Genomic DNA, 22,939 nt, shown 5'->3' with positions numbered 1-22,939 from the left:
ATAGTAGAACATCACCAATTGGGATTTTCTGTGATATCTTTAAGGCTTTTGATTGTGTGGATCATGAAATCCTCTTAGATAAGCTGAAGTACTATGGAATGAATGGTTCAGTACACAGATGGTTCACTTCATATTTAACTGGTAGAATGCAGAAGGTTGAAACAGTAAACCCACATAGTACACAAAGGGCATCAGATTATTCAGACTGGGGATGTATCAAGAATGGGGTACCACAGGGTTCTGTCTTGGGGCCTTTGTTTTTAATATATGTTAATGACTTGCCTAATTATATTCATGAAGATGCAAACTTGGTTCTCTTTGCAGATGACACAAGTATTGTAATCAAGCCTAAAAAGCAAGAATCAGCTGAGGAAAATGCAAATAATGTTTTTCAAAGAGTTATTAGGTGGTTTTCCGCAAATGGACTTTCATTGAACTTTGAAAAAACACTGTACATACAGTTCAGAACAGGGAAAGGCATAACACCGGAAATAAATATAGAGTGTGGGGAAAATCTTTAGCTAAAGCAGATTGTTCAAAATTTCTGGGTGTCTGTATTGATCAAAATTTAAACTGGAAGACACACATTGACAATCTACTGAAACGATTGAGCTCAGCTACATATGCTATTAGTGTCTTTGCAAATTTTGGAGACAAGCACATCAGTAAGTTAGCTTACCATGCATATTTTCATTCGTTGCTTTCTTACGGAATCATCTTTTGGGGCAATTCATCACTAAGAAAGAAGGTATTTATTGCACAAAAACGTGTTATCAGAATAATGTCTGGGGCTCATCCAAGATCATCTTGTAGACAATTATTTAGAGAATTAGGGATATTGCCAGTAGCTTCACAATATATATACAGCCTAATGATATTTGTTGTTAGTAACCCAGATCACTTCAGAATTTATAGCACAGTCCACAGCTACAATACTAGGAGACAGGGTGACCTTCACTACCGTTCATTGAATTTGACATTGGCACAAAAGGGGGTGAATTATACTGCCACAAAGATTTTTGGTCAATTGCCAAACAATATCAAAAGTCTGACAGACAACCAATCGGCATTCAAAAGTAAGTTAAGGGTTTTCCTGAATGACAACTCCTTCTACTCCATAGATGAATTTTTAGACATAGGCCAAAGAAATACAGTAAGCATTAACAATTGTACCATATATAAGACTAACAATGATTATTTGGGATAAATGAATCTTGTGTACTTTGACACGTTCCACATCATTACGAAAGAATCGTGTTCATGATCCATGGAACAAGTAAACTAACTAACTAACTAACTAACTACGCTGCCCTCCAGTGCTAAATTGGTGATCCCTTCATGCCTCAGAACATGCCCTACCAACCAATCCCTTCTTCTAGTCACATTTTCCCACAAATTCCTCTTCTCCCCAATTCCGTTCAGTACCTCCTCATTAGTTACGTGACCTACCCATCTAATCTTTAGCATTCTTCTATAGCACCACGTTTTGAAAGCTTCTATTCTCTTCTTGTCTAAACGATTTATCGTCCACATTTCACTTCCATACATTGCTACACTCCATACAAATAGTTTCAGAAATAACTCCCTGACATTTAAACCTTCCTTGCCATAGCCAGTCTACATTTTATATCCTCTCTACTTCGACCATCATCATTTATTTTGCTCTCCAAATAGCTGAACTCGTCTACTACTACAAGTGTCTTATTTCCTAATCTAATTTCCTCAGCATCACCTGATTTGATTTGACTACATTCCATTATCCTCATTTTGCTTTTGTTGATGTTCATCTTATATTCTCCTTTCAAGACACCATCTGTTCTGCTCAGCTGCTCTTCAATTTCCTTTGCTGTCTTTGACAGAATTACAATGTCGTCGGTAAACATAAAAGTTTTAATTTCTTCTACATGGATTTTAATTCCTACTCAGAATTTCTCTTTTGTTTCCTTTACTGCTTACTCAGTATACAGATTGAATGACATTGGGGATAGGCTACAACCCTTTCTCACCCCCTTGCCACTGCTTCCCTTTCGTGCCCCCTCAAATCTAACTGCCATTTCCTTTCTGTAAAAATTGTAAATAGCCATTCACTCCCTGTATTTTACCCCTGCCACCTTCAGAATTTGAAAGAGTATTCCAGTCAATATTGTCAAAAGCTTTCTGTAAGTCTACAAATGCTAGAAATTTAGGTTTGCCTTTCCTTAACCTACCTTGTAAAATAAGTCATAGGATCAGTATTGCCTTGCATGTTCCAACATTTCTATGAAATCCAAACTGATATTCCCTGAGGTCGGCTTCTGCCAGTTTTTCCATTTGTTTGTAAAGAATTCATGTTAGTCTTTTGCAAGTATGACTTACGAAACTGTTAGTTCAGTAGTTATCACACTTGTCAATACCTGCTTTTTTGGGAATTGCTTTATTTGTCTTTAAGTCTGAGGGTATTTCGCCTGTTTCATACATCTTGCTCACCAAATGGAAGAGTTTTGTTAGGACTGGCTCTCCCAAGGCTGTCAGTAGTTCCAATGGAATATTGTCTACTCCTGGTGCCTTGTTTCAATTTAGGTTTCTCAGTTCTGTCACATTCTTCATGCAGTATCATACATCCCATTTCATTTCTTCATCTAAATCCTCTTCCATTTCCATAATATTGTCGAGTACAATGCCCTTGTATAGACCCTCTATACAGAGTGGAGAAAAATTGTCATGAAATTTTAACCTTGGATAGCTGACGCCAGTTAGAACCAAAATTACTAATTGTGTAGGTTGACAACATATCTGTTTTAAACTGTTGAAACTTGGCACCATGCACCGAGATTGGCCGTGGGATTACCCTATTGCATTTCGTCGGTTGATGGGCAGTGGTGCGGTTGTCAATTTACACATACAAATGTCCCTTGCCTCATCGCTGCCCCAATGTGATACGCACATGTGTCGAATAGGTCTTGCTGTTTTGTCTCCACCTCATGTCAGAGGTATTCACATGTAAGTTTTGCTTTGGAGTGTGTGTGCGCGTGCGCGTGTGCCCCCACACATCACCTGCAGTTTAGTCATACAGTAAGCATGGCAGCTCGGCATTTGTTTGAAGAACAATGAGATACGGTTTTTTTTTTTACGGACTAGTTGACAAATACATGAAGCTCAATGGTTGTATGAGGAGTGGTACCCAGCAAGATGTCACCCACACCCTCAAACATTTGCAGCAATTCACTGGTGAAATGGTGAAACAGGCTCGTTAGCGGGTTAGCATGGTGATGCCGTAAGACCTCGAACATGAGGGGATGCTGCATTTGAAGTGACTGTTCTAGAAGCTTCAAGGACTCTGACAGATGGACACGATATGGGGGTTCACTCATCATTCAGTCCAGGAGGTTTTGAAGATGATAGCCAGCAGCCATTTAATTGCCACCCTGTCAGAGACCTAAATCCTGTGGCGGCCTGTGAACAAAGGATAGGATTTTGCCAGTGGTTTCTGTGACGTGTTGCACAAGATACAGACTTCCCCGCCATTGTGTTGTTTACTGGCCTTAACACCACTCGAAACGTTCTTTACTGGGCAAGGGGAAATTGTCACATCACATACATAACCAGACACCAGGAACGATTTTTCGCTCAACATTTTGGCAGGCTTTATGGGTGACTATCTGATTGGGCCAGTCTGCCTACCTTCTCAGCTTACCGGGGCAAATAACCTTCACTTTTTGCAAGAATCTCTACCTGTCCTACTGCGAGATGTACCCGTGGACATACAGCTATGCATGTGGTTGCAGCATGATGGTGCGACCACAATAACAGTTGTACTGTGTGTGGGTCTTTAAATGAAATCTTAGACAGTCTGGTAATTGGGAGAGGTGCTCATAGGACATGGCCTCCATGATCACCTGACTTCGCACCACTGGATGTTCTGTCGGGACTCTTCAAGGTTCTAGCGCACCCACCCAGGTGTGAACCACCTAGAAACAGAGGAATTAATGGATCGCATTCAACATGCCACCAAATGCATTAGGGCAATGCCAGGGGTCTTCAAAATACTTTGAAAGAACACTATTGGATGTTACCAAGCTTGTGTCGTGTCAGAGGGTCACCAGTTTCAGCACCTGCTTTAAGTAAACAATATCCTACCTATATAAAAAAAAAGTGTTTTTCAGGCCGACACAATTTGTAAAAGACATTCTGCAAGCGAACCGACAGTTGTTGATGGATTTCATCTCGGTACGTCTTATCATGAAACTACAGTGGGATGTGTCGGGACCCTGGAGGATTTGCCCCCAGGGGCCCAGAGTGGAAGGCTGGCGCGCCGCCACAGAGCATGCGGGCCGCCTTGTGTATGTTGCGATCTCCTGCAGGCAAAGTCTTCACAGTCACGTGTTGTCCAGAGCCTTGACCTAAACAACATAAGTAGTTTTGGTTCCTACTGGCATCAGCTATCTAGGGTTAAAATTTTGTGACACAATTTTTCTCCACCCTGTACATTCTTGCGCCTTTCTGCTTTCCTTCTTTGCTTAGGACTGGTTTTCCATCTTGGCTCTTGATATTAATACATGTTGTTCTCATTTCTCCAAAATGTCTTTTTAATTTTCCTGTTGGCAGTAACTATCTTATCCTTAGTGATATATATGCTTCTACATGCCCTAGCCATCCCTGCGTAGCCATTTTGCAGTTTCTGTCAATCTCATTTTTGAGACATTTGTATTCCTTTTTGCCTGCTTCATTTACTGAATTTTTGTGTGTTCTCCTTTCAGCAGTTAAATTCAATATCCCTTCTGTTAACCAAGGATTTCTACTATCCCTCATCTTTTTACCTACTTGATCCTCTGCTGCCTTCACTATTTCGTCTCTCAAAGCTACTCATTCTTCTTCTATTGCATTTCTTTCCCTGTTCATGTCAATGGTTCCCTGATGCTCTCTACAACCTGTGGTTCTTTCAGTTTATCTAGGTCACATCTTCTTAATTCCTACCTTTTTGCAGTTTCCTCAGTTTTAATCTACAGTTCATGACTAATAGACTGTGGTCAGAGTCCACATCTGCCCCTGGAAATGCCTTACAATTTAAAACCTGGTTCCTAAATCTTTGTCTTACCACCATATAATATATCTGAAACCTTCCAGTGTCTCCAGGCCTCTTCCACTTATACAGATTTCTTTCACAATTCTTAAACCAAGTGTTAGCTATGATTAAGTTAGACTCTGTGCAAAATTCTACTAGGTAGTTTCCCCTTTCATGTCTTCGCCCTTCCATTCTCATCTACTATTTTTCCTTCTTTCTTTTCCTACTATCGAATTCCAGTCTCACATGACTATTAAATTTTTGTCTCCCTTAACTATTTGAATAATTTCTTTTATAGTATCATACATGTCATAAGACTCCATCTGTGGAACTAGTTGGCCTATAAACTTGTACTGCTGTATCCATTTCCCTTTTTAAATTTTCTAACCTACCTGCATGATTGAAGGATCTGACATTCCATCCTCTGATTTTTAGAGTGTGACTCATTTCCGCTATATGGCAAGTAGCAATCTATCCTTTTCATAATATAGTGTCACTATTCCATTCTGGATTTTCCATCACATCATCATTGTGATCTATAACAGAAGAAAAGCTTGCTGTAAACAACAGTATTTGGAAAAAAAGTTGTTTGCATACAAAAATCTGTTGGCACTATTGTGAATGTTACCTCTGAATAAAGTAAAAATATGACAGCAACTAAATTGTTTCAAAAACTTTTGAATTAAATGTTTTAACGTTGTGTGTCTTAATGAATTTCCTTTAATTTTTTCCCCCAGAAAAGTCAGTTTTTGCCAACACCCCATTCTGTGTGTCAAACAGTGATAAACTAAGTGATAGGTTATAGATTGAATATGTAGTGGTCTACACATATTGTGTACATACATATGCCCTCTCTCATTTGCCAGTGACAAAGCTAGATGTCATATTTGCCAGTATTTCATCACTGTCTTTAAAGATTGCATGACACTGTTGCCTGCTAAGGCAGAAGGTTCCAGACATCTAAACTTCCAGACTGAGGATAGATGTTAAAAGCTCCTCGTGTCAAGTGTGAAGCCCTCCACTTGACTGTACTAATGTAAATGAACTAGGTCTCTGTCATATATTTTTATACATTTTTATTTATTTTTGCACTTTTTAGTGCAGAACATTTCATAGTGTACACTTCGACATAATCTGCAGAAATGTGCCTTCAATTCTGTAAAAGTGAAAGTGAAAGAGGGTAGAGCATCTGCCACAGTACACATGTTTTTATTGTGCTTCAACACTCATGAAAATATTTGTCAAACAATGTTGTGAGCATAGTCTTTAACGCTCTGGACATACTCTTTGTAATTTAGCTTAGCTTTCACACTTTCTTTATGTTCCTATCGTACTCCCTAATTCTGCAGTGGTTAAGTGAGTGGTGATCATGAAATTAGGAGGTTGGCTTATTCAAGCATGGGCTGGCCAAACAGCTACATGCAGTTGTTCCCAGTGTCCAAAGCAGTCACAGCGATGTCTGTTGGATTCTTACAGAACTACCTGCAATTAGCAATTCAAGCAAGCATAAACTACAGATTCAGACCTCTACCTGCCATTGATTTTGCAAGGAAAAGTACTAACATTAATGCAAATAATATTGACAAGTAGGCTCATATTTCATGACTGCATTTGGTCACTGTTCTGTAACCAAAATATTGATATGAGGAGGAAGTTCAGGTCGGTTTCATCAAACAATAATCCCATTGTGCAGTGGTTCATTTATTTACCTCTTTACACAAGCAAAGCTTACACATGGCGGAACTGCACAAAGATAATGTTTAGCTTAGTTCAAAGACTATACTCAGATATATACTGGCATTGACCTCTTCGGCGCCACATGCCCCCCCCCCCCCCCCCCCCCCTACCACCACCACCTGCAGAGTACGGAGTCCTCTGTCGGCAGGGGTGGTTCGCAGGAGCCGGACCACAATCAGCTCGACGGTGTCATTGGGGAGCTGGGTGGGTAGGTGACGGGAAGGAAAGTCAGGCCACCGAACCTGGAAGTTGTTGGATCGCGCCGGGCGTCGTACTGGGCACGCTGGTCATGTGGCGACAGGTGGGTCGGCGCTTTGCGAGTGGAATGGAGCGACGACGACGACGACGTCACTGGTGGGTGTGGTGAACACACGGAGCATGTCTGGGTCGACATCGAACGAGAGGGGAACACATTTAACCAGGTGGCGGAGGTTATGTCATGAGCACTGGATGAAGGGAGACACACATCGAAAAGTGTGTCATCGCGTAGTATTATAAAGATGTCGTGGGTAATGTAGAGGGGAACAGGCACACACACCTCGAGCGAGGGCATGTTCGAGATGGAAGGGAGTGTGAGAAATCTCCACTGGGCGAGGCAGGCGTTAGGGCAGAGGACGAAGGGACTGGCAAAGGGCCCAGTGGCGAGGGTGTGATCATAGGAAAGCTCGACGTGGGGAGCGTGTGATCACTTGATGGAGTGCACGAGACTGGAGTAGAGGGCGAGGTCGGAGAAGAGCTCGACGATTGGAGCTGGAAGTCACTCGACTGATAAGTCTGACGTGGAGGGAGTGGTCAAAACTTGGTGAGCCACGACAGTGAGTGGCATGGTCGTGGCCTGAAGAAAGGTAGAAGGAAGTTTGACATGAGCAGGTTTAAGACTGTTGGGAGAGACTGTAACCGCTGAATCTTTCATCTGGATGTCATAGGTGTTGGCTGAGCACCAGAGAACTTGGTATGGGCCGGTATATGGAGGTTGGAGGGGAGCCCAGACAGTGTCATCTCGGAGCAGGACATACTCGTTAGTGTACATAGATTTCGGGATGTGAACCTTAGGGCGGGAATGGCTGGTGGGCGGAGGGATATGGAGGTTGATGAAGTGACGTCTGACGTGGTCCACAAAGGAAGGTAAGTCAGACTGAGGGAGAGAAGCGGAAGGGCCCACAAGTTCGCCAGGGAGAACAATGTTCTGGCCGTATACGAACTCAGCTATTGTGCCTTTGAGGTCTTGCTTATAGATCGCACGAATGCCGAGTATCACAAGGGGAAGGGCCTCCTTCCATAGTGTCATGGCCTCGAAGAGCCGCCTTGAAAGTGCGGTGCCAGCGCTCGGATAGCCCATTACTTTGCGTCTGATATGCTGTGGTATGGATGCGCCGGATGCTGCAAATGTTACAAGTCTCATTGAACAGGGTCGACTCAGATTGTCTGCTCTGGTCAGTCATGATGATAGCTGGACATCTGAAACACGATAACCATGACTCGACGGAAACTCGAGCAACAGTTTCTGCCATGATATGGCTGAGGGGGACAGCCTCGACCCAACGAGTTGTTCGGTCGATAGTCGAGAGAACATAAAGAAAGCCGTTGGAGGGGGGGGGGGGGGGGGCGACGATGTTAATATGAATATGCTGGAAACGCCCAGGAGGCATCAAAAAGGCACTGACAGAAAGGGGGGGGTGAAGTGTGCTTGTGTACTTTCCAGCGTTGGCAAGCGATGCAAGAGCGTGCCCATTACTGGCAGTCCTTGTTGGCATTGCTCCACACAAAGTGCTCCGCTACGAGGCAGGCGGACGCTCGAACACCGGGATAGGCTAAATTATGCAGTGCGTTGAAGACAGCCTGATGGAGTGTGGTTGGGATGAGGGGGCGTAACGTGCCCTTACTGTTATCGCACTAGATCTCACCAGAAATGCCAGGGAACAAGGTGCTGATGAAGAGTAGTGAAGAGGTAGTCTGAAATCGGGTTTTGCGTTTCCTCGTGGGCGGGTTGGAGGTTAGGCAGTTCAGAGAGGTCTAACATCGAATGAACGACGTTGCGTCGACTCGTGGAAGGAAATTGACAACTGTATTGTCAGCACCCTTTATGTGTCTAATATTGGTGGTGAACTGAGATATGAAGTCCATGTATCTGAAGTGGTGAGGAGGCAGGTCAGCTGGCGGGTTTGTAATGGCCACAGCCACGGGTTTGTGGTGTGTTAAAACATAGAAAGGGCGTCCTTCAACATCAGTCGTAAAATGCTTAACCGCTTTGTAGACTGCGAGCAACTCCGTCAGACGCGGCATATTTCTGTCGTGCATTGGTGAGCTTGCGTGAGAAGAACTGCAGAGGTGAAGTTTGACTGTCAACTGTCTGGCTAAGGACAGCGCCAATGGCAGTATTGCTCGTGTCTGTGGTGACGAAAAGCTGCGCATTGGCATGAGGATGTGCGATTGTGCAGGCCTCGGCTAGAAGATTTTTGAGGACAGTGAAAGAGGCAGTCATAGCAGGAGTCCAAGGAACGGGCAGAGATCCAGAAGTCTTGGTGTCTGCCAAGGCATCCGTCAGTGGAGCCTGAATCTCTGCAGCCTGAGGTAGATGTTGGCGATAATAATTAACCATACTCGGAAAGCGCCCGACCTCTTTGAATGACAAAGGTCTGAGTAGGTTTAGTATTGTTAGTACTTTCTCAAGGGGTGGTGAAATGCCATCGGCAGAGACCTGAAAACCAAGAAAAGTGACAGCGTGTTGATGTAGCTGCAATTTGTCCTGGTTGGTCTCAATGCCTACTGCTGAGAGTGTGTTTATAACAGTTTGCACATGTTCAATGTTGTGCTCGATGGAGGAGCTGAACACAAGAATATCCAGATATGCAAAGCAGAATTGACAGGTCTGGGTTGCGTTTTTCAGACCGAAGGGCATGAATCTGAACTGAAATAACCTGATTGGGGAGGTGATTGCTGTCTTCTCGATGTCTTCAGGAGCCACGGGGATCTGGTGGTAGGTTCATTTGCTATCAATGACAGAGAACGTGGTCGCACCTGCGAGGAACTTGTAAAGTCGGCAATGTTGGGTATGTGGTAGGTGTCCATAATTGTTCATGCGTTCAGTCAACAGTAGTCTCTGCACATGCGGCAGGACCCATCTTTCTTGGGTGTCATATGAATGGGCATAGAGCAGCTACTGGCAGAGGGTTCAATGACGCCGGAGCTTAGAAGTTCAGAAATCTGATTTATAAGGTCAGAGAGGCGCTCGGGATAAAGTCTACGTGGTTTACTGGAGATCGGGGGGCTAGGCGTGAGGCAAAGCTTGTGAACTGTGCTGTTGGTGACAACGAAAATGTTGCCGGCGGAAAGGGAGGTGGTTTGTTTACATTCTGTGGCGCCCCGGCGAGCGAGGCGTGGTCATGGTGTTCGGAGCCACTCGGCAGATCCTACGGGAGCAGAGGTGGTGAAGTGTCCCAAGAGTCAACGTGACAAGGTGGCCGCCGGCCCGAAGCAGTGGCACCGTGGTCGGGTGAGCTCGGTAGAGTAGTAGGTGAGTCCATTGTCCGAGGGTTCGGCCTGTGGCAGCACGGTCGCGGGCGAAACGCTTGGCGCGAGTGCACTGTTTGTGTTGTCTGTGGTGGTCGCACGGCGGCGCGCAGGAGCCGAAGTTCCATTGTTTGAGGTGCTGTCCGCGAGGGGCGTGGTAGGAGCCGACATTTCAGGAACACGTGACGCTCGTCGCGCATGCTCACTTGTGTCCGGCAGAGTCTCAAACGCTGGCGTGCTAGGAGGGTGTGGCCCTGCAGAACTATCAGTCTGGCAGTCTCAATAGCACAGTTGCGAGGGGTAGTGGGAGGTAAACACATGGGAGCTTGATTGCAAGCAGATTCAGCACACTTACTGACCTTGCTTTGTCCTTGCTGTAGTGTTTGTAATTCCTTTGCCGCTTTGGAGAGCTGGAGCTGTGTTTTGTCAAGCCGGAGGGAGAGCTTGAGTTTTCCTTGTGTAGGCGAGCGACATGGTCAAGCTCAACAAGGCACTTATGCGTGGTTTCTTGTAACGTGCTCGACAGACACAAGCGTGTACAGATGAGATGAGCCCGGACCGGTGCGTCACGGTGTGGGTTGCTCGACGGAGTACAGGGGAAGTGAGTCTTGGATGGGTGGTGAAACACGCACTAGGTCCGATGAAAGTTTGTGGTGTCGCAAGAAGCCAATGCCTAGTATAGGTTCACCAATTTTACACACTAAAAAAAGTCCACTCGAGTTTGCAGTTTGTGGAGAGTGAGACGACGTGTGAGGTTGAACCTGAACATTGTAGCTTAGTGGAATTCACGGCTTGCAGTGAAGTACGATGAGGGCGGATGTTCGACGATGCTAAGGACGTGGGCAGCAGTGAAACATCAGCGCCTGTGTCCACTAGGAAACAGTATCCTGACGAAATGTCTTTAATGTAAAGTTGTACCCAACTATCCGGTCGTTCCCAGACAGAATAGAGCACGGTGGGGTGCCTGTCATGTTGTGCGCAGGAGGTGCCACCCTAACCTACCTGTGATAGGCGTTTGGGAAGTAGCAGGGTGGTCTGCAGTTCCGTGCCGCCTCAGCAAACCATGTGTAGAAGTAACAGTATAGGTAGTGCGGTTGCATCTCGTGCGGAAAGTTCGTTGCCAGTTGCGGTGGCCCAGGTTCGGTGTCCACTGCAGGTTCGGTTGCAGGTGTCCACAGCAGGTTCGGTTGCAGGAGGGGGCGTGACCACAGGAAGAGCCGGTGACGTTACAGTTGCCTGTTCACTGCTTTCCGGGGCGAGCAGAATGGTTGGCACAGTGCGGTCACTGCCACGTCCGGCCGCAGGGCAATGAGCCTGAACCTGAGGTTTGTCAGGTAGGCAGTGGCTGGCGAAATGGAGCAGTGATGCAACATGTAACTTGTAAGCAATCGTCATTCTTTGCTCTACAGGTTCAGGAGGCCTTTGAGCCAGAGCAAAGCGGATGTGAGGAGATAGTTTATCTGACCAGATGGCAAGGGGAGCTGTGTCAGAGTATAGATCGGCGCTGACCAGGGCATGTAACCCTCTCCTGAGCTGGGAAGGTTTGTCGTTGCCTAGTTGCTAGACGTGGAGCACTTGCCGTATTGCTGCCTCGGTTGAGTGTCCAAGTCGACGTAGAATTGTCTTTGGCTAGAGTGTACTGGGTAAATGAGTCCTGGGCGTCGACCAGGTCAGCAATCGAGACGTCCTGGTCGTGCAGGTGGGTGATGAAGCACAGAAACCTGGTTGACTCGTCAAGTTTGTAATGGTCGAACACTTCGTCCACAATTTTGAACCAAGTTGTTGCTCTATTGGGATTAAATGGCGGCAGCGTCCGTAAGCGTTGTAGAATGTTCGGAAGAACAGGTCGATGCGAGTTCGTCGGGGTACTTCCTGACACAAGCTGTTGTTGCTGTAGTATTCCAGGAGAGTGTGCCTCCAGGGGATGTGGTGACGATGGCTGTTTGGGTGGCAGCGTGAAGGTGACACATTGTGGTCGAGTGCAATCCGTCGCGACGCAGAAGGCCGACATGGGTGAGACACCATAATGTGTCGATTGCAGTTTTGGAAGCTCAACACGTTGCGGGTGTGCTCGAATTGATGTTTTGCGGAAGACCGACGCGGATGAGGCACTGAGATGTGCTGAAAACGGAAGCAAAAGCTCGACTGGAGCCGGCATGTGGGCGACAGATGAGAAAAAGTTCAAAGTTTTAGACCGCATGATCTCAACGTTTGAACAGAGCCAGGGCCACCTGTGTTGCAGGGAGGCTGCAGAGGTGCAGGCTGTCCAGAAGCACAGTGTGGGAAATGATGTCGAACGTAGGACCGAATCTGCGAATGTTCACTGTTCACCGTCACTCCACTCAAAACAGTGTGTGGATAAGATGAATGTTGTGGCACAAAACACTGAGGCAAAGCAGTGGGACAGAGGTGGAGGTCAGGCACAGATAACAAGTTATTGTTCCTGTAGCAGGGGATCGAAGTAGGAAGACACGTGCTGATGCTGAACCGAGACAGTGGTCGGATGCTGAGGAGGTTGACATGTGAACGAAGCAGTTCCGGCCGCGTGGCAGGTATCCGCTTGGTACGGCACAGATTGCAGCATAGCAAATCGTTGTCCTGGCAATGGTAGGTTGTCCAAAGAAGCATTTGCAGAAATCAGCATTGGTCCCGCACTACAGAGAGATCCGTAAGAGGTAACTGCACAGTCAATGAGGAAGGGCACATGTGAAGGGACCAAAGGCGTTTGATAGCCGGAGCAAAGCACACTCCTAACCTCACTTATTGTTGCAGGCTCGAAAATGTCCACTGAAATCGGCATAATCATAGAGTGAGAGGTGCCGTGTTGCAGTCCTGGCGGGCGTACACCACCCGAAACACGATGCATGTCGATCACAAAATCCGGCATTAGGTGTTGGGCCGAAGTCATTGTTCGAATTACGTGTTGATGTAATACACGCGAAAATAACGAACACGGAGACCACGGACACAGTAAAATGGCGAACAAAAACAAGACGTTACAACCCGGGTCACCAGTGAGGAGGAAGTTCGGGTCGGTTTCACCAAACACGACTCCCATTTTGCAATGGTTCATTTATTTACCTCTTTACACAAGCAAGGCTTGCAAAGCACTAACATGGCTGAACTGATCAAAGCTAATGTTAAGCTTAGCTCAAAGATGATACTCAGATCGATACTGGCATCGACCTCATCGGTGCCACAGATACTATTCTTGCTTATTTTCTTGCTCCCTTAGTACTTCATTATGTTTCTTCTGTGATGTCTCAAAATGACCATAGCATTTCCAGTATCTCTCATTTAGCTTGACTATTCCCAGATCATGTTAGCTTATTTTTATCATTTAAGTTTACTGACACCAAAAGACCATAGGCACTCAAAAATTGCAAGGATGATTTATGCTAAGGTATACTTTCAGAAAGTTTGCCCAAGCCTTCGGTTTACTTAGGAGTGGTGAGCTGAGTTTTATTATATTAAGTAGTAATATGAAACAAAGGTTCGCATTAAACACCTTGGATCAGGAGAAATTGCTAGTGACAAGCCACCAGTTATTCAGTTATTATTTTGGGTCTACATTTGGTGATTGATTGTAAATAATACTGCATCTCTCTCTCTCTCTCTCTCTCTCTCCCCCTCTCCCCCCCCCCCCCCTCTCTCTCTCTCTCTCTCTCTCTCTCTCTCTCTCTCTCTCTCTCTCTCTCTCTCTCTCTCTCTCTCTCTCTCTCTCTTTTTCCCCAGCCCCTGGTGTATAGACTGACCTGCACAATAGTAATGTAGTATGGGAACAGTAACAGCCTGCCAAATCAGCCTGCTTGCAGGGCAGCCTATATGTTAGGGGCAATTGCCCCCCCCCCCCCCCCCCCTCCTGAGGCCCAACATGTTGGCTGCTCTGTGTGATAGGTATGTTGTGAAAGCTGTATTGGCTTACTTTATTGCAGGACTACAATTTGAGTGGACAGAGGTGGTGATGGACAGAGTGAGATGGAGGAGGAAGTGGACAGGGAGATGTAAGAAGGAATAGTGGGCCACTAGTAAAGGAAGAGGGGGAGGTGAAGATAGAAAAATATATAATCAGAGAGAGGGGGGAGGAGGTGGGAGGTGGTACAGACAGAGGTGGGAGGATGAGGAAACAGTGAAGGGAGGAGGTGGTGTGTTCAATATGAATTGGATGCATATGCATTTGAAGCCACAGGGAAAAGACTGTTGTATCAGTAAAATGTAAATACTTATTTGTGATGATGACAGTGACAACAATCACGATAATATAATCATTGTAGCTCCACTAAACGTCTACATCTACATCCATACTCGGCAAGCCACCTGACGGTGCATGGTGGAGAGTACCTTTAGTACCTCTATCGGGTCTCCCTTCTATGCCAGTCTTGTATTGTTCGTGGAAAGAAAGTTACGTGAACAGAAAAGGTGTTCAGTTATTTTCCATTAAGCTATTGAGTGTTTGCCCCAAAATTTGCCATCACACATTGTAAATTAAAAAAAATTATTTAAGTACTGTGTTGACAAGACTACTGTATAATCAGTAACAAAAAAACGCAGAGGAAAGTCAATAAATAAACTGACCTTCAAAAATTGTTATTTGTGCTTAGTGACAAGAAAATAGGTCTCACATTATGGATAGTCTTAAAAGTGCAATTAAAACAATTTTATGCATAACTGATGACGCAGCTTTAATAATGTCTACTTGACTGAGTGAGGTAAAGAATTAAAACTGTTTGAAAATTTTCAGGAAGAAAACCACCACCTACCTGGCCTCAACATGGAGCAGTGAGATTTGAAGGTGTATCTTTGCGATATGCTGTGGCTGAACCACCAGTTCTTAAGAATTTAAAATTTGAAATAGAAGCAGGTCAAAAGGTACAGTTGACAATTACCAAAAATTTGACAACTAGACTGGGGTTGCCAACATCTCATTTCTTACCACGCTTTGCTCCTTCATTTCCATCCCCCCTCCCCAAGCCAACAGATTGAGCCGTAAATTTTATTATTCTACATTGTCATTTAGTCTCGTTCGTTACACTATATACAAGCTCAGAGTTTGGCACTAATTTACATTACAGTCTAGTACTATATTATTACATGACTCTGTTTATAAGATATTTGTTATTTCTTGCAGGTTGGTATTGTTGGAAGGACTGGAGCTGGCAAATCATCACTTATATCTGCACTTTTCCGCCTGGCAAACTTAGAAGGTGCTATTTACATAGACAACATACACACTCAAGATATTGGTCTCCATGATTTGAGAAAACGCATTTCTATCATACCACAAGAACCTGTTCTTTTCTCAGCTTCAATTCGATACAATTTGGATCCTTTTCAAGAGTTCCCTGACCACCAGATATGGAATGCCCTGGAAGAGGTATGAAATTTTGTAACGAATACATTCCTGGTTGTAACTTCATATTTATTTTGTGCGCGCGTGTGCGCGCGCGTGTGCGCGCGCGTGTGCGCGCGCGTGTGCGCAAATTCCTAATGCTGGCTCATTGTACTTGAGTGTTGCACAGGTTGAGCTGAAACCTGTAGTGGATGGCCTTGACATGAAGATAAATGAAGGTGGAAGCAACTTCAGTGTTGGTCAGAGACAATTAATATGTCTTGCACGTGCAATTCTCCGGAACAACAAGATACTGGTTCTTGATGAAGCTACTGCTAATGTTGATCCACAGTAAGTATCAACTGCTATTTGTATTTACCAGTAAATTAAATATTTTTGTAATGTAACTGGGTACATGAAAAATCTTTCCACCAAGCAACGGCAAGATAAAACACAATTAAAGTATTACAATTTGCAATTGTTTGGAGCCTGTGGCTCCTCCTGACAAAGGGGTTGAAGGGGAAGGAAAAGGACTAAGAAGTCTATAAAAATTGGTGGAGTTCAGCCATAACTCCAGGTCAGGACAAATTTATGGGACTGTAAGTATTGCTCGTTGTAATTGACAGATCTGCGTAAAAAGTTAATAGTCACTGAAAACCTCTTCCTCCACCACCTGTTGAAATATTTATGTACATGTAAGAAATGTGACCTCCCTGTTTGTTCGGCAACATAATGCCCCATGTCCGTAAAATATTGAACAGAGATAAGGAATTTCCTTTTTCCAGGTGCAGAAACACAAGAGTTAGTTGAATATTTATGTATTTCAACTCCTTGTGGTAAAATTTGTGTAGTGGAACAAAATGGTAATTGCAGCATGTCACTGGGTGACAAGTGAACAACCTCAGTAATTCTATTTACAAACCCAGCTGTCAGTTATACTGTGAACCCCAAGAAATTAAATTTTACTGTCCTGACTCATTAATTTACATTCATTACAGCTAGCTAAACGTACCACAATATGCATATTGAATCAATAATTTAAAATCCAAGGGCCATTTAGAGCCCATACTAAAATGCTGCACAGTCAAACATTCTTGGAATAGCCAGTTAGGAAGCATGGGGGGAAAGGTCACTGCAGTCCATTCCATGTGCTCTATCTGCAGACAAGCATATCCAAATCTTGCCCAATAATGATTTAGTCTTCCTACAGGGCAGGCAGTTCTATGGTGTCTGACCTTGTCACAGTCTGTTTATTACTCCACATACACCCTCAAATGTAACTGTTCCGTTTTAAACACTCTTAAATTTTGGCCCCTCACCTCTGTTGCCTATGCAATTGGCATATGAGAAGTGTCTGTCCTTTATGGAGGTTTCCATTGTAGTCTGAATCTGCAGTAAACACAGACATCATCTTCAAAACTTCGTTTAGTTTAAGTAACAACCTTCAGATGTTCACTTTCGTGATCATCCTGATCACGAACCACTCAACCCCTGTAGATTTGTGCCCATTAAGACACAATCAGTTGAATTTGAGTCCTGTTTTGTTCATCCAACATTGCTGTCCCTTTGATTACCTGACTGTTAATTCAAGCACAAGGACCAGACATTGACATTTTAATTTATTTATGATTATGCTTGGGAATTTTTGAGATTAGAGATGAAATGCACAATAAATGGCAAACATTGAAAGTCATAAAAATGATTTTGAATTTCTCCTTTTATTACGAAGTTTGTGGCACCATGCTATGCACTTCACTGGTTTACAGAATGTGCGTGCAGATTTCTGTAAAAGTTGTAAACAGCCTTTTGCTCCCTGTATATTTACCCACATTACCTTCAGAATTTCGAAGAGAGTACTTCAGTTAACATTGTCAAAAGCTTTATCTAAGTTTACAAATGCTATAAAAGTAGGTTTTGCCTTCCTTTAACATATCTTCTAAGAAAAGGCATAAGGTCAGTATTCCCTTGTGTATGCCTAAATTTCTCCAGAATCCAAATTACTCTTCCCTGAGGTTGGCTTCTAGCAGTTTTTCCTCTCTTCTGTAAAGAATCAATGTTCGTATTTTGAAACCGTGACTTACTAAACTGATAGTTCGGTAATTTTGGCACCTGTTACCAACTACTTACTTTGGAATTAGCGTTATTACATTCCTCTTAAAGTCTGGGGGTTTTCACATGCTCATGCGTCTTCCACACCAGATGGAATAGTATTGTCGTGGCTGGCTCTCCCAATGCTATCAGTAAATCGGATGGAATGCCTTCTACCATTGGGGCCTTGATTCAACTTAGGCCTTTCAGCACCCTGTCAAATTGTTCTCACAATCTCATATCTCCCACATCATCATCATCATCATCATCATCATAATATATCTCCCACATCATCATGCTATCACTTGGTGTCTTCTGCAATTTGTCTAAAGCATTTGACTGTGTTGATAACCAGATTCTCTTGCAAAAAGCAAAATTAGTAGGAGTAAGTGGTGATGTAGGCAAGGCCCAATTTGTGGGCCACTATTATTCCCGATTTTTATAAATGATCTACCATTATGCACAAGCCTGCCATGTAAATTTACATTATTTGCTGATGACACAACAATTTTTATGAGCAGTAGATAGTAATCTTGAAGAATCCATTAATCACATACTCTCAGAATGGAAACAACAAAATTTCTGGCTGTGCACATTGACAAGAAAATAAACTGATCTTCACATATTAATCTCTGTAAGGGGCTTACCTCTGCTATGCATGTTTTACGTGTTGTCACTTCATGGTTTGAACCTCACTGCAAAAGTGGCATACTATGTCTATTTTCACTCACTCGAAGACATTATCTTTCAGGGATTTTTTTGTATGTGGATTGCGCCTAAGAGGCTCATGTAGAAATAGCTTTTCAGAACTCAAAATATACACAACTACATGCCAATATATTTTTTCACTCATGTGTTTTGTTTGTAAAAATATAGAGATATTTCAACCAAACAGTAATTGTCATGAGCATAACACATAGAGGAAGAATGACATACACAGCGAACATAGAAATTTGAGCTTGGTGTGAAAGGGTGTCCACTACACTGTAACAACTCTCTTCAGTGCTCTTGCTCCTGAAATAAAGACAGAGATTCATAACAAGAGTAAGTTTAGGAAAGCATTAAAAATATTTGTGCTAGAAAATGCTTTTCACAGTCTAGATTAATTTTTAACTAAATAAATTGTAAAATTTTAATATTATATAATACAAGTTGACATAATGTCACTAGGAATGTTATTTAATTTGATCTCTGTATCTGTGTGTGCTCTGTATCTGTTTTTCCATAGTGCTGTAATGATTCTAAGAAAATATGTATAGACCTTTTTCCTGTATTCCTGCTCAAAGAATTTAATGTATAAATTTTTATATAATTAAAACAGAAAGAAACTTCCACATGGGAAAAATATATTAAAAACAAAGATTCCAAGACTTACCAAGCGGGAAAGCGCCGGCAGACAGGCACATGAACAAAACACACAAACACACACACAGAATTACGAGCTTTCGCAACTGGCAGTTGCTTCGTCAGGAAAGAGGGAAGGAGAGGGAAAAATGAAAGGATGTGGGTTTTAAGGGAGAGGGTAAGGAGTCATTCCAATCCCGGGAGCGGAAAGACTTCCCTTAGGGGAAAAAAAGGGCAGGTGTACACTCGCGCACACACACACACACATCCATCCGCACATATGTGTGTGTGTGTGTGTGTGTGTGTGTGTGTGTGTGTGTGTGTGTGTGCGCGAGTGTACACCTGTCCTTTTTTTCCCCTAAGGGAAGTCTTTCCGCTCCCGAGATTGGAATGACTCCTTACCCTCTCCCTTAAAACCCACATCCTTTCATTTTTCCCTCTCCTTCCCTCTTTCCTGACGAAGCAACTGCCAGTTGCGAAAGCTCGTAATTCTGTGTGTGTGTTTGTGTGTTTTGTTCATGTGCCTGTCTGCCGGCGCTTTCCCGCTTGGTAAGTCTTGGAATCTTTGTTTTTAATATAATTTTTATATAATTATGTACTCAAATGGCTATATATGCTGTAAGATTATCATACTGTATTTGTAAAGAACTGACTTGTTCCATGTCCTTGGGAACCCAACACAGTTGGACCTATGGAACACAAAATGAAATCAAATCATTAGTTAAACTTCGCAACACTTAAAGAAATTGAGTAGATGAACAAGTTGCTGTCAGTTTAAGTAAACTTTACAAAAACTCACTACATAGCTTTTGTAAAGGAAATCTCCACCAAAATACAGAAATTGTACATGGGGATGATTAATCCTCTTTCAAATAGTCCCAAGAAACCAGCATGAGAGGATCTGGTGTTTCATTTAATAGTCAACTCCAGAAAGTCTTCAGTTTGGCAGGTGTATATTTTCTTAAACAACAGAATACAACCATCTGAACTTTCATCTTTGGTTTAACGAGCAGCAATGCATATTTACTTGCTTGAAATGCTATTTTGGTCTTTTGTTTACAAGAGATTTATCAAATTACAGTCGGAAAGCTTCGTTACAACATATTCTGTCAATATAATTTTGATGTGCACAAATGTTCATTTATAATGAATATAAAGTATTGGTTCTTAGGTTTTGAGATGAAAATAGTGATGAAATGTGGTTCACAATACTGCACATAAAATAAGATTTCTTATTAATTGCTGAATAACTTTTTGTGCCAACATAAACTCAAGAACTTTACAGACTGTGGAGTAAGAGTACAAGCTTACTATTTTATACAAAAACTTTGTTTTGTCAGAAGTACAAAAAAGTAATTTGTTAATATTGAAAAAATCAAGGTGGTGTAATTACAAAATTAATTACATTCATTCTGAATCTGGCATATTTAATAACATGATTCTCTAAGATCCTACACAAGTTTAATTACATCTGATGTGAAATATTTTGAATTGTTAATTTGACTTTATATGAAATACTCAAATTTTAGTGATCAATTTGCTAATTAGTTAAAAGCTGGAATTTGACGCTAACATTATCGTGACATCTTCACTTACTGTTTTCAAAAGTTATATAATTAGTTTTCTCATCAACATTACCAAATTGCAGATTATTAAATAATGTTTTGCTGATAATTACAAAGTCTGGCTAATTACTTTTACCTTGCAGGCTGGTAAGCTAATTAGTTACACTACATCATGTACATTATGTATACGTTTTATTACGTACTGTGTTCTGTGTAATGTGGATCATGTGGTATTCTGAAAAGCTATTTTGGGTGGTATTGAACAGTTCATAAAGTGTCCCTCATTGTGTCCTATTTCAAGATGATAATTAAAACTTTGACTACCCCTCGTAATTTATTGGGTGTGTGGTAGTTCAGATTTAAAAGAAAACAGAAAAGTCAAAAAATTGGAAGACGTACAAGTAGAATGTTTCTCTTGCGTCTAGAACCTTTTTATTGCAGCAAATGGCATATGATCAAGGGGAGAAGTGTGGAAAGGGGGTAAGAAACGTACCTTGAACAATATGAATTTAGTTGTGAGTTGCTGGGTATTTAGAGTGTTTCTTTCAATCTTCTTCTTTGTCCACTTTCTTCTTGTCAGTTAGCAAGTCTACATCCCTTTCATACATTAAGTATTATTAAACTTAATTTATAAGTGAGAAAATAAACATTTTAAAGCTGTTACTCACACAATATTTAGATATGTGTGATTTCAGTTTTAATAGTGTCACCATTTGGAAGTACTTAATTAGAATTAATTCATAACATAAATGAAATTGTTATATGCAATGAATACATTGTAATAATGGCCTTTTTGTTTCAAAGAACTGATGCTCTGATACAAATAAAGATTAGGGAGAAATTCAGCAACTGTACTGTGCTTACAATTGCACATAGGCTTCACACTATCATGGACTCGGATAAAGTGCTGGTCATGGACTCGGGAACAATGGTGGTAAGAAGCCCTTGTTTAAGATATAATTAAATCTATAGTACAGATGTATAATCTGATAAAACTTAATAGAAAATGACAATTGTTTACATTGTGTATGGGGTCACACAGCAGTTTGGTGCTATATTACATAACTTGCTTATTTTAAACATACTTTATTAATGGTGAAACCTGTGATAATTAGTGTCCCAGTTAATGTCATATTGTTGCAGCATAGACCACAAAATGTGTATCCAGAAGTCTCCAGATCATCATTTCTCTACCATGTAACTAACAGAAAATACACAAACATCTCATTTGTCTGGACTAGACTGGATCAGATGCAATCCAGACTACTGAAACTCTGGATAATCTGGAAATATTATACTAAATGTCAAAACTTTAATACATACTACACTACACAAACCTTTTGATTTTGTCCCTAACTAGGAATATTTTTTTGGCACTTCCACTGTATAGTTACTGCTGTCTCCTCACACTTATTTACTGAAATAGTGCATGCAGTTTGTCCACAATAAGTTGACAGTTCACATGGTAGTTGTCAGCAACAGCAGGTGATGTACCCTGCCCCACAAAAGACTGTTAACAGGAGATCAGTGATGAAGGGAATGCATTATCATCTGCATGCTGCAGTACTGGCACCATCGTCTTTGTGTGTGTGTAAAATAATACTGAGCATTCTGTCTCAACCACTTACTCTATTGACTAAATAATTTTAGTAATAAAGAAATTAACAAGCTTCCCAAACTGCTGACACTCGAGACACACACACACACACACACACACACACACACACACACACACACACACACACACACACACACACTTCTTCAGGCAGAATGGTGGACAGTGAAGGAAGAAGGGTGAAGGAAAAGGACTGGAGCAGTCTAGGAAAAAGTGAAATTCGCCCAGAACTGCAGGTGAAGGGAGACTTACCGTACAGTATGGGGAGGAAAGAATCTTGGGATTCAATATTATAACCATACTTACCCTTTTCCATCATTATTCAGAGAGATAAAATTCATGAAAAATGCTTTAGTTTCAGAAATATTAACCTGATGGTATTGCTTTGGCTAACAAACATCTATTACATTGATGATATATGTGTATTTCTGTATGTGAACTTTATGTCTTTGTAATGGAGGCAGTCTGTTCGTTATGAAGCAGCAAGTTTGAAGTTGGCATGACTTGTTGGACTGCAAGTTCATTTTGCTAATTATGTTACAAAATTATGAACAAATACTCTATCTGTTGTGCAGTGAAGAAAACTAGTTTGATGTTTATTGACAAACTGATGTGAAGAAAGAAACTGGCATCATTGAAATAATACAATGTACAATTTTCAAGCAACAACCCAAATGTCCCACAGCAATCAGAATAAACCATCTAGACAA

The 22,939-nt window shown here is 42.3% G+C and overlaps 1 protein-coding gene across 1 annotated transcript in view; it reads left to right on the top strand.

The window, feature by feature from the left end:
• The window catches only part of LOC126335577 (ATP-binding cassette sub-family C member 4-like), a 295,393-nt gene that overhangs the window by 254,361 nt on the left and 18,093 nt on the right, over positions 1-22,939 (top strand). The window contains exons 20-23 of the mRNA XM_049999008.1: positions 15,030-15,157; positions 15,417-15,662; positions 15,808-15,968; positions 21,419-21,548. Coding sequence (XP_049854965.1) covers positions 15,030-15,157; positions 15,417-15,662; positions 15,808-15,968; positions 21,419-21,548 — 665 coding nt within the window. The remainder of the gene's footprint in view (positions 1-15,029; positions 15,158-15,416; positions 15,663-15,807; positions 15,969-21,418; positions 21,549-22,939) is intronic.

This window comes from Schistocerca gregaria, chromosome 2 (assembly GCF_023897955.1).
Source record: "Schistocerca gregaria isolate iqSchGreg1 chromosome 2, iqSchGreg1.2, whole genome shotgun sequence".
In the NCBI taxonomy this organism is placed as follows: Eukaryota; Metazoa; Arthropoda; class Insecta; order Orthoptera; family Acrididae; genus Schistocerca; species Schistocerca gregaria.
Note: the sequence above shows the minus strand (reverse complement) of the source record. Positions and strands in the feature narration are given on the sequence as shown.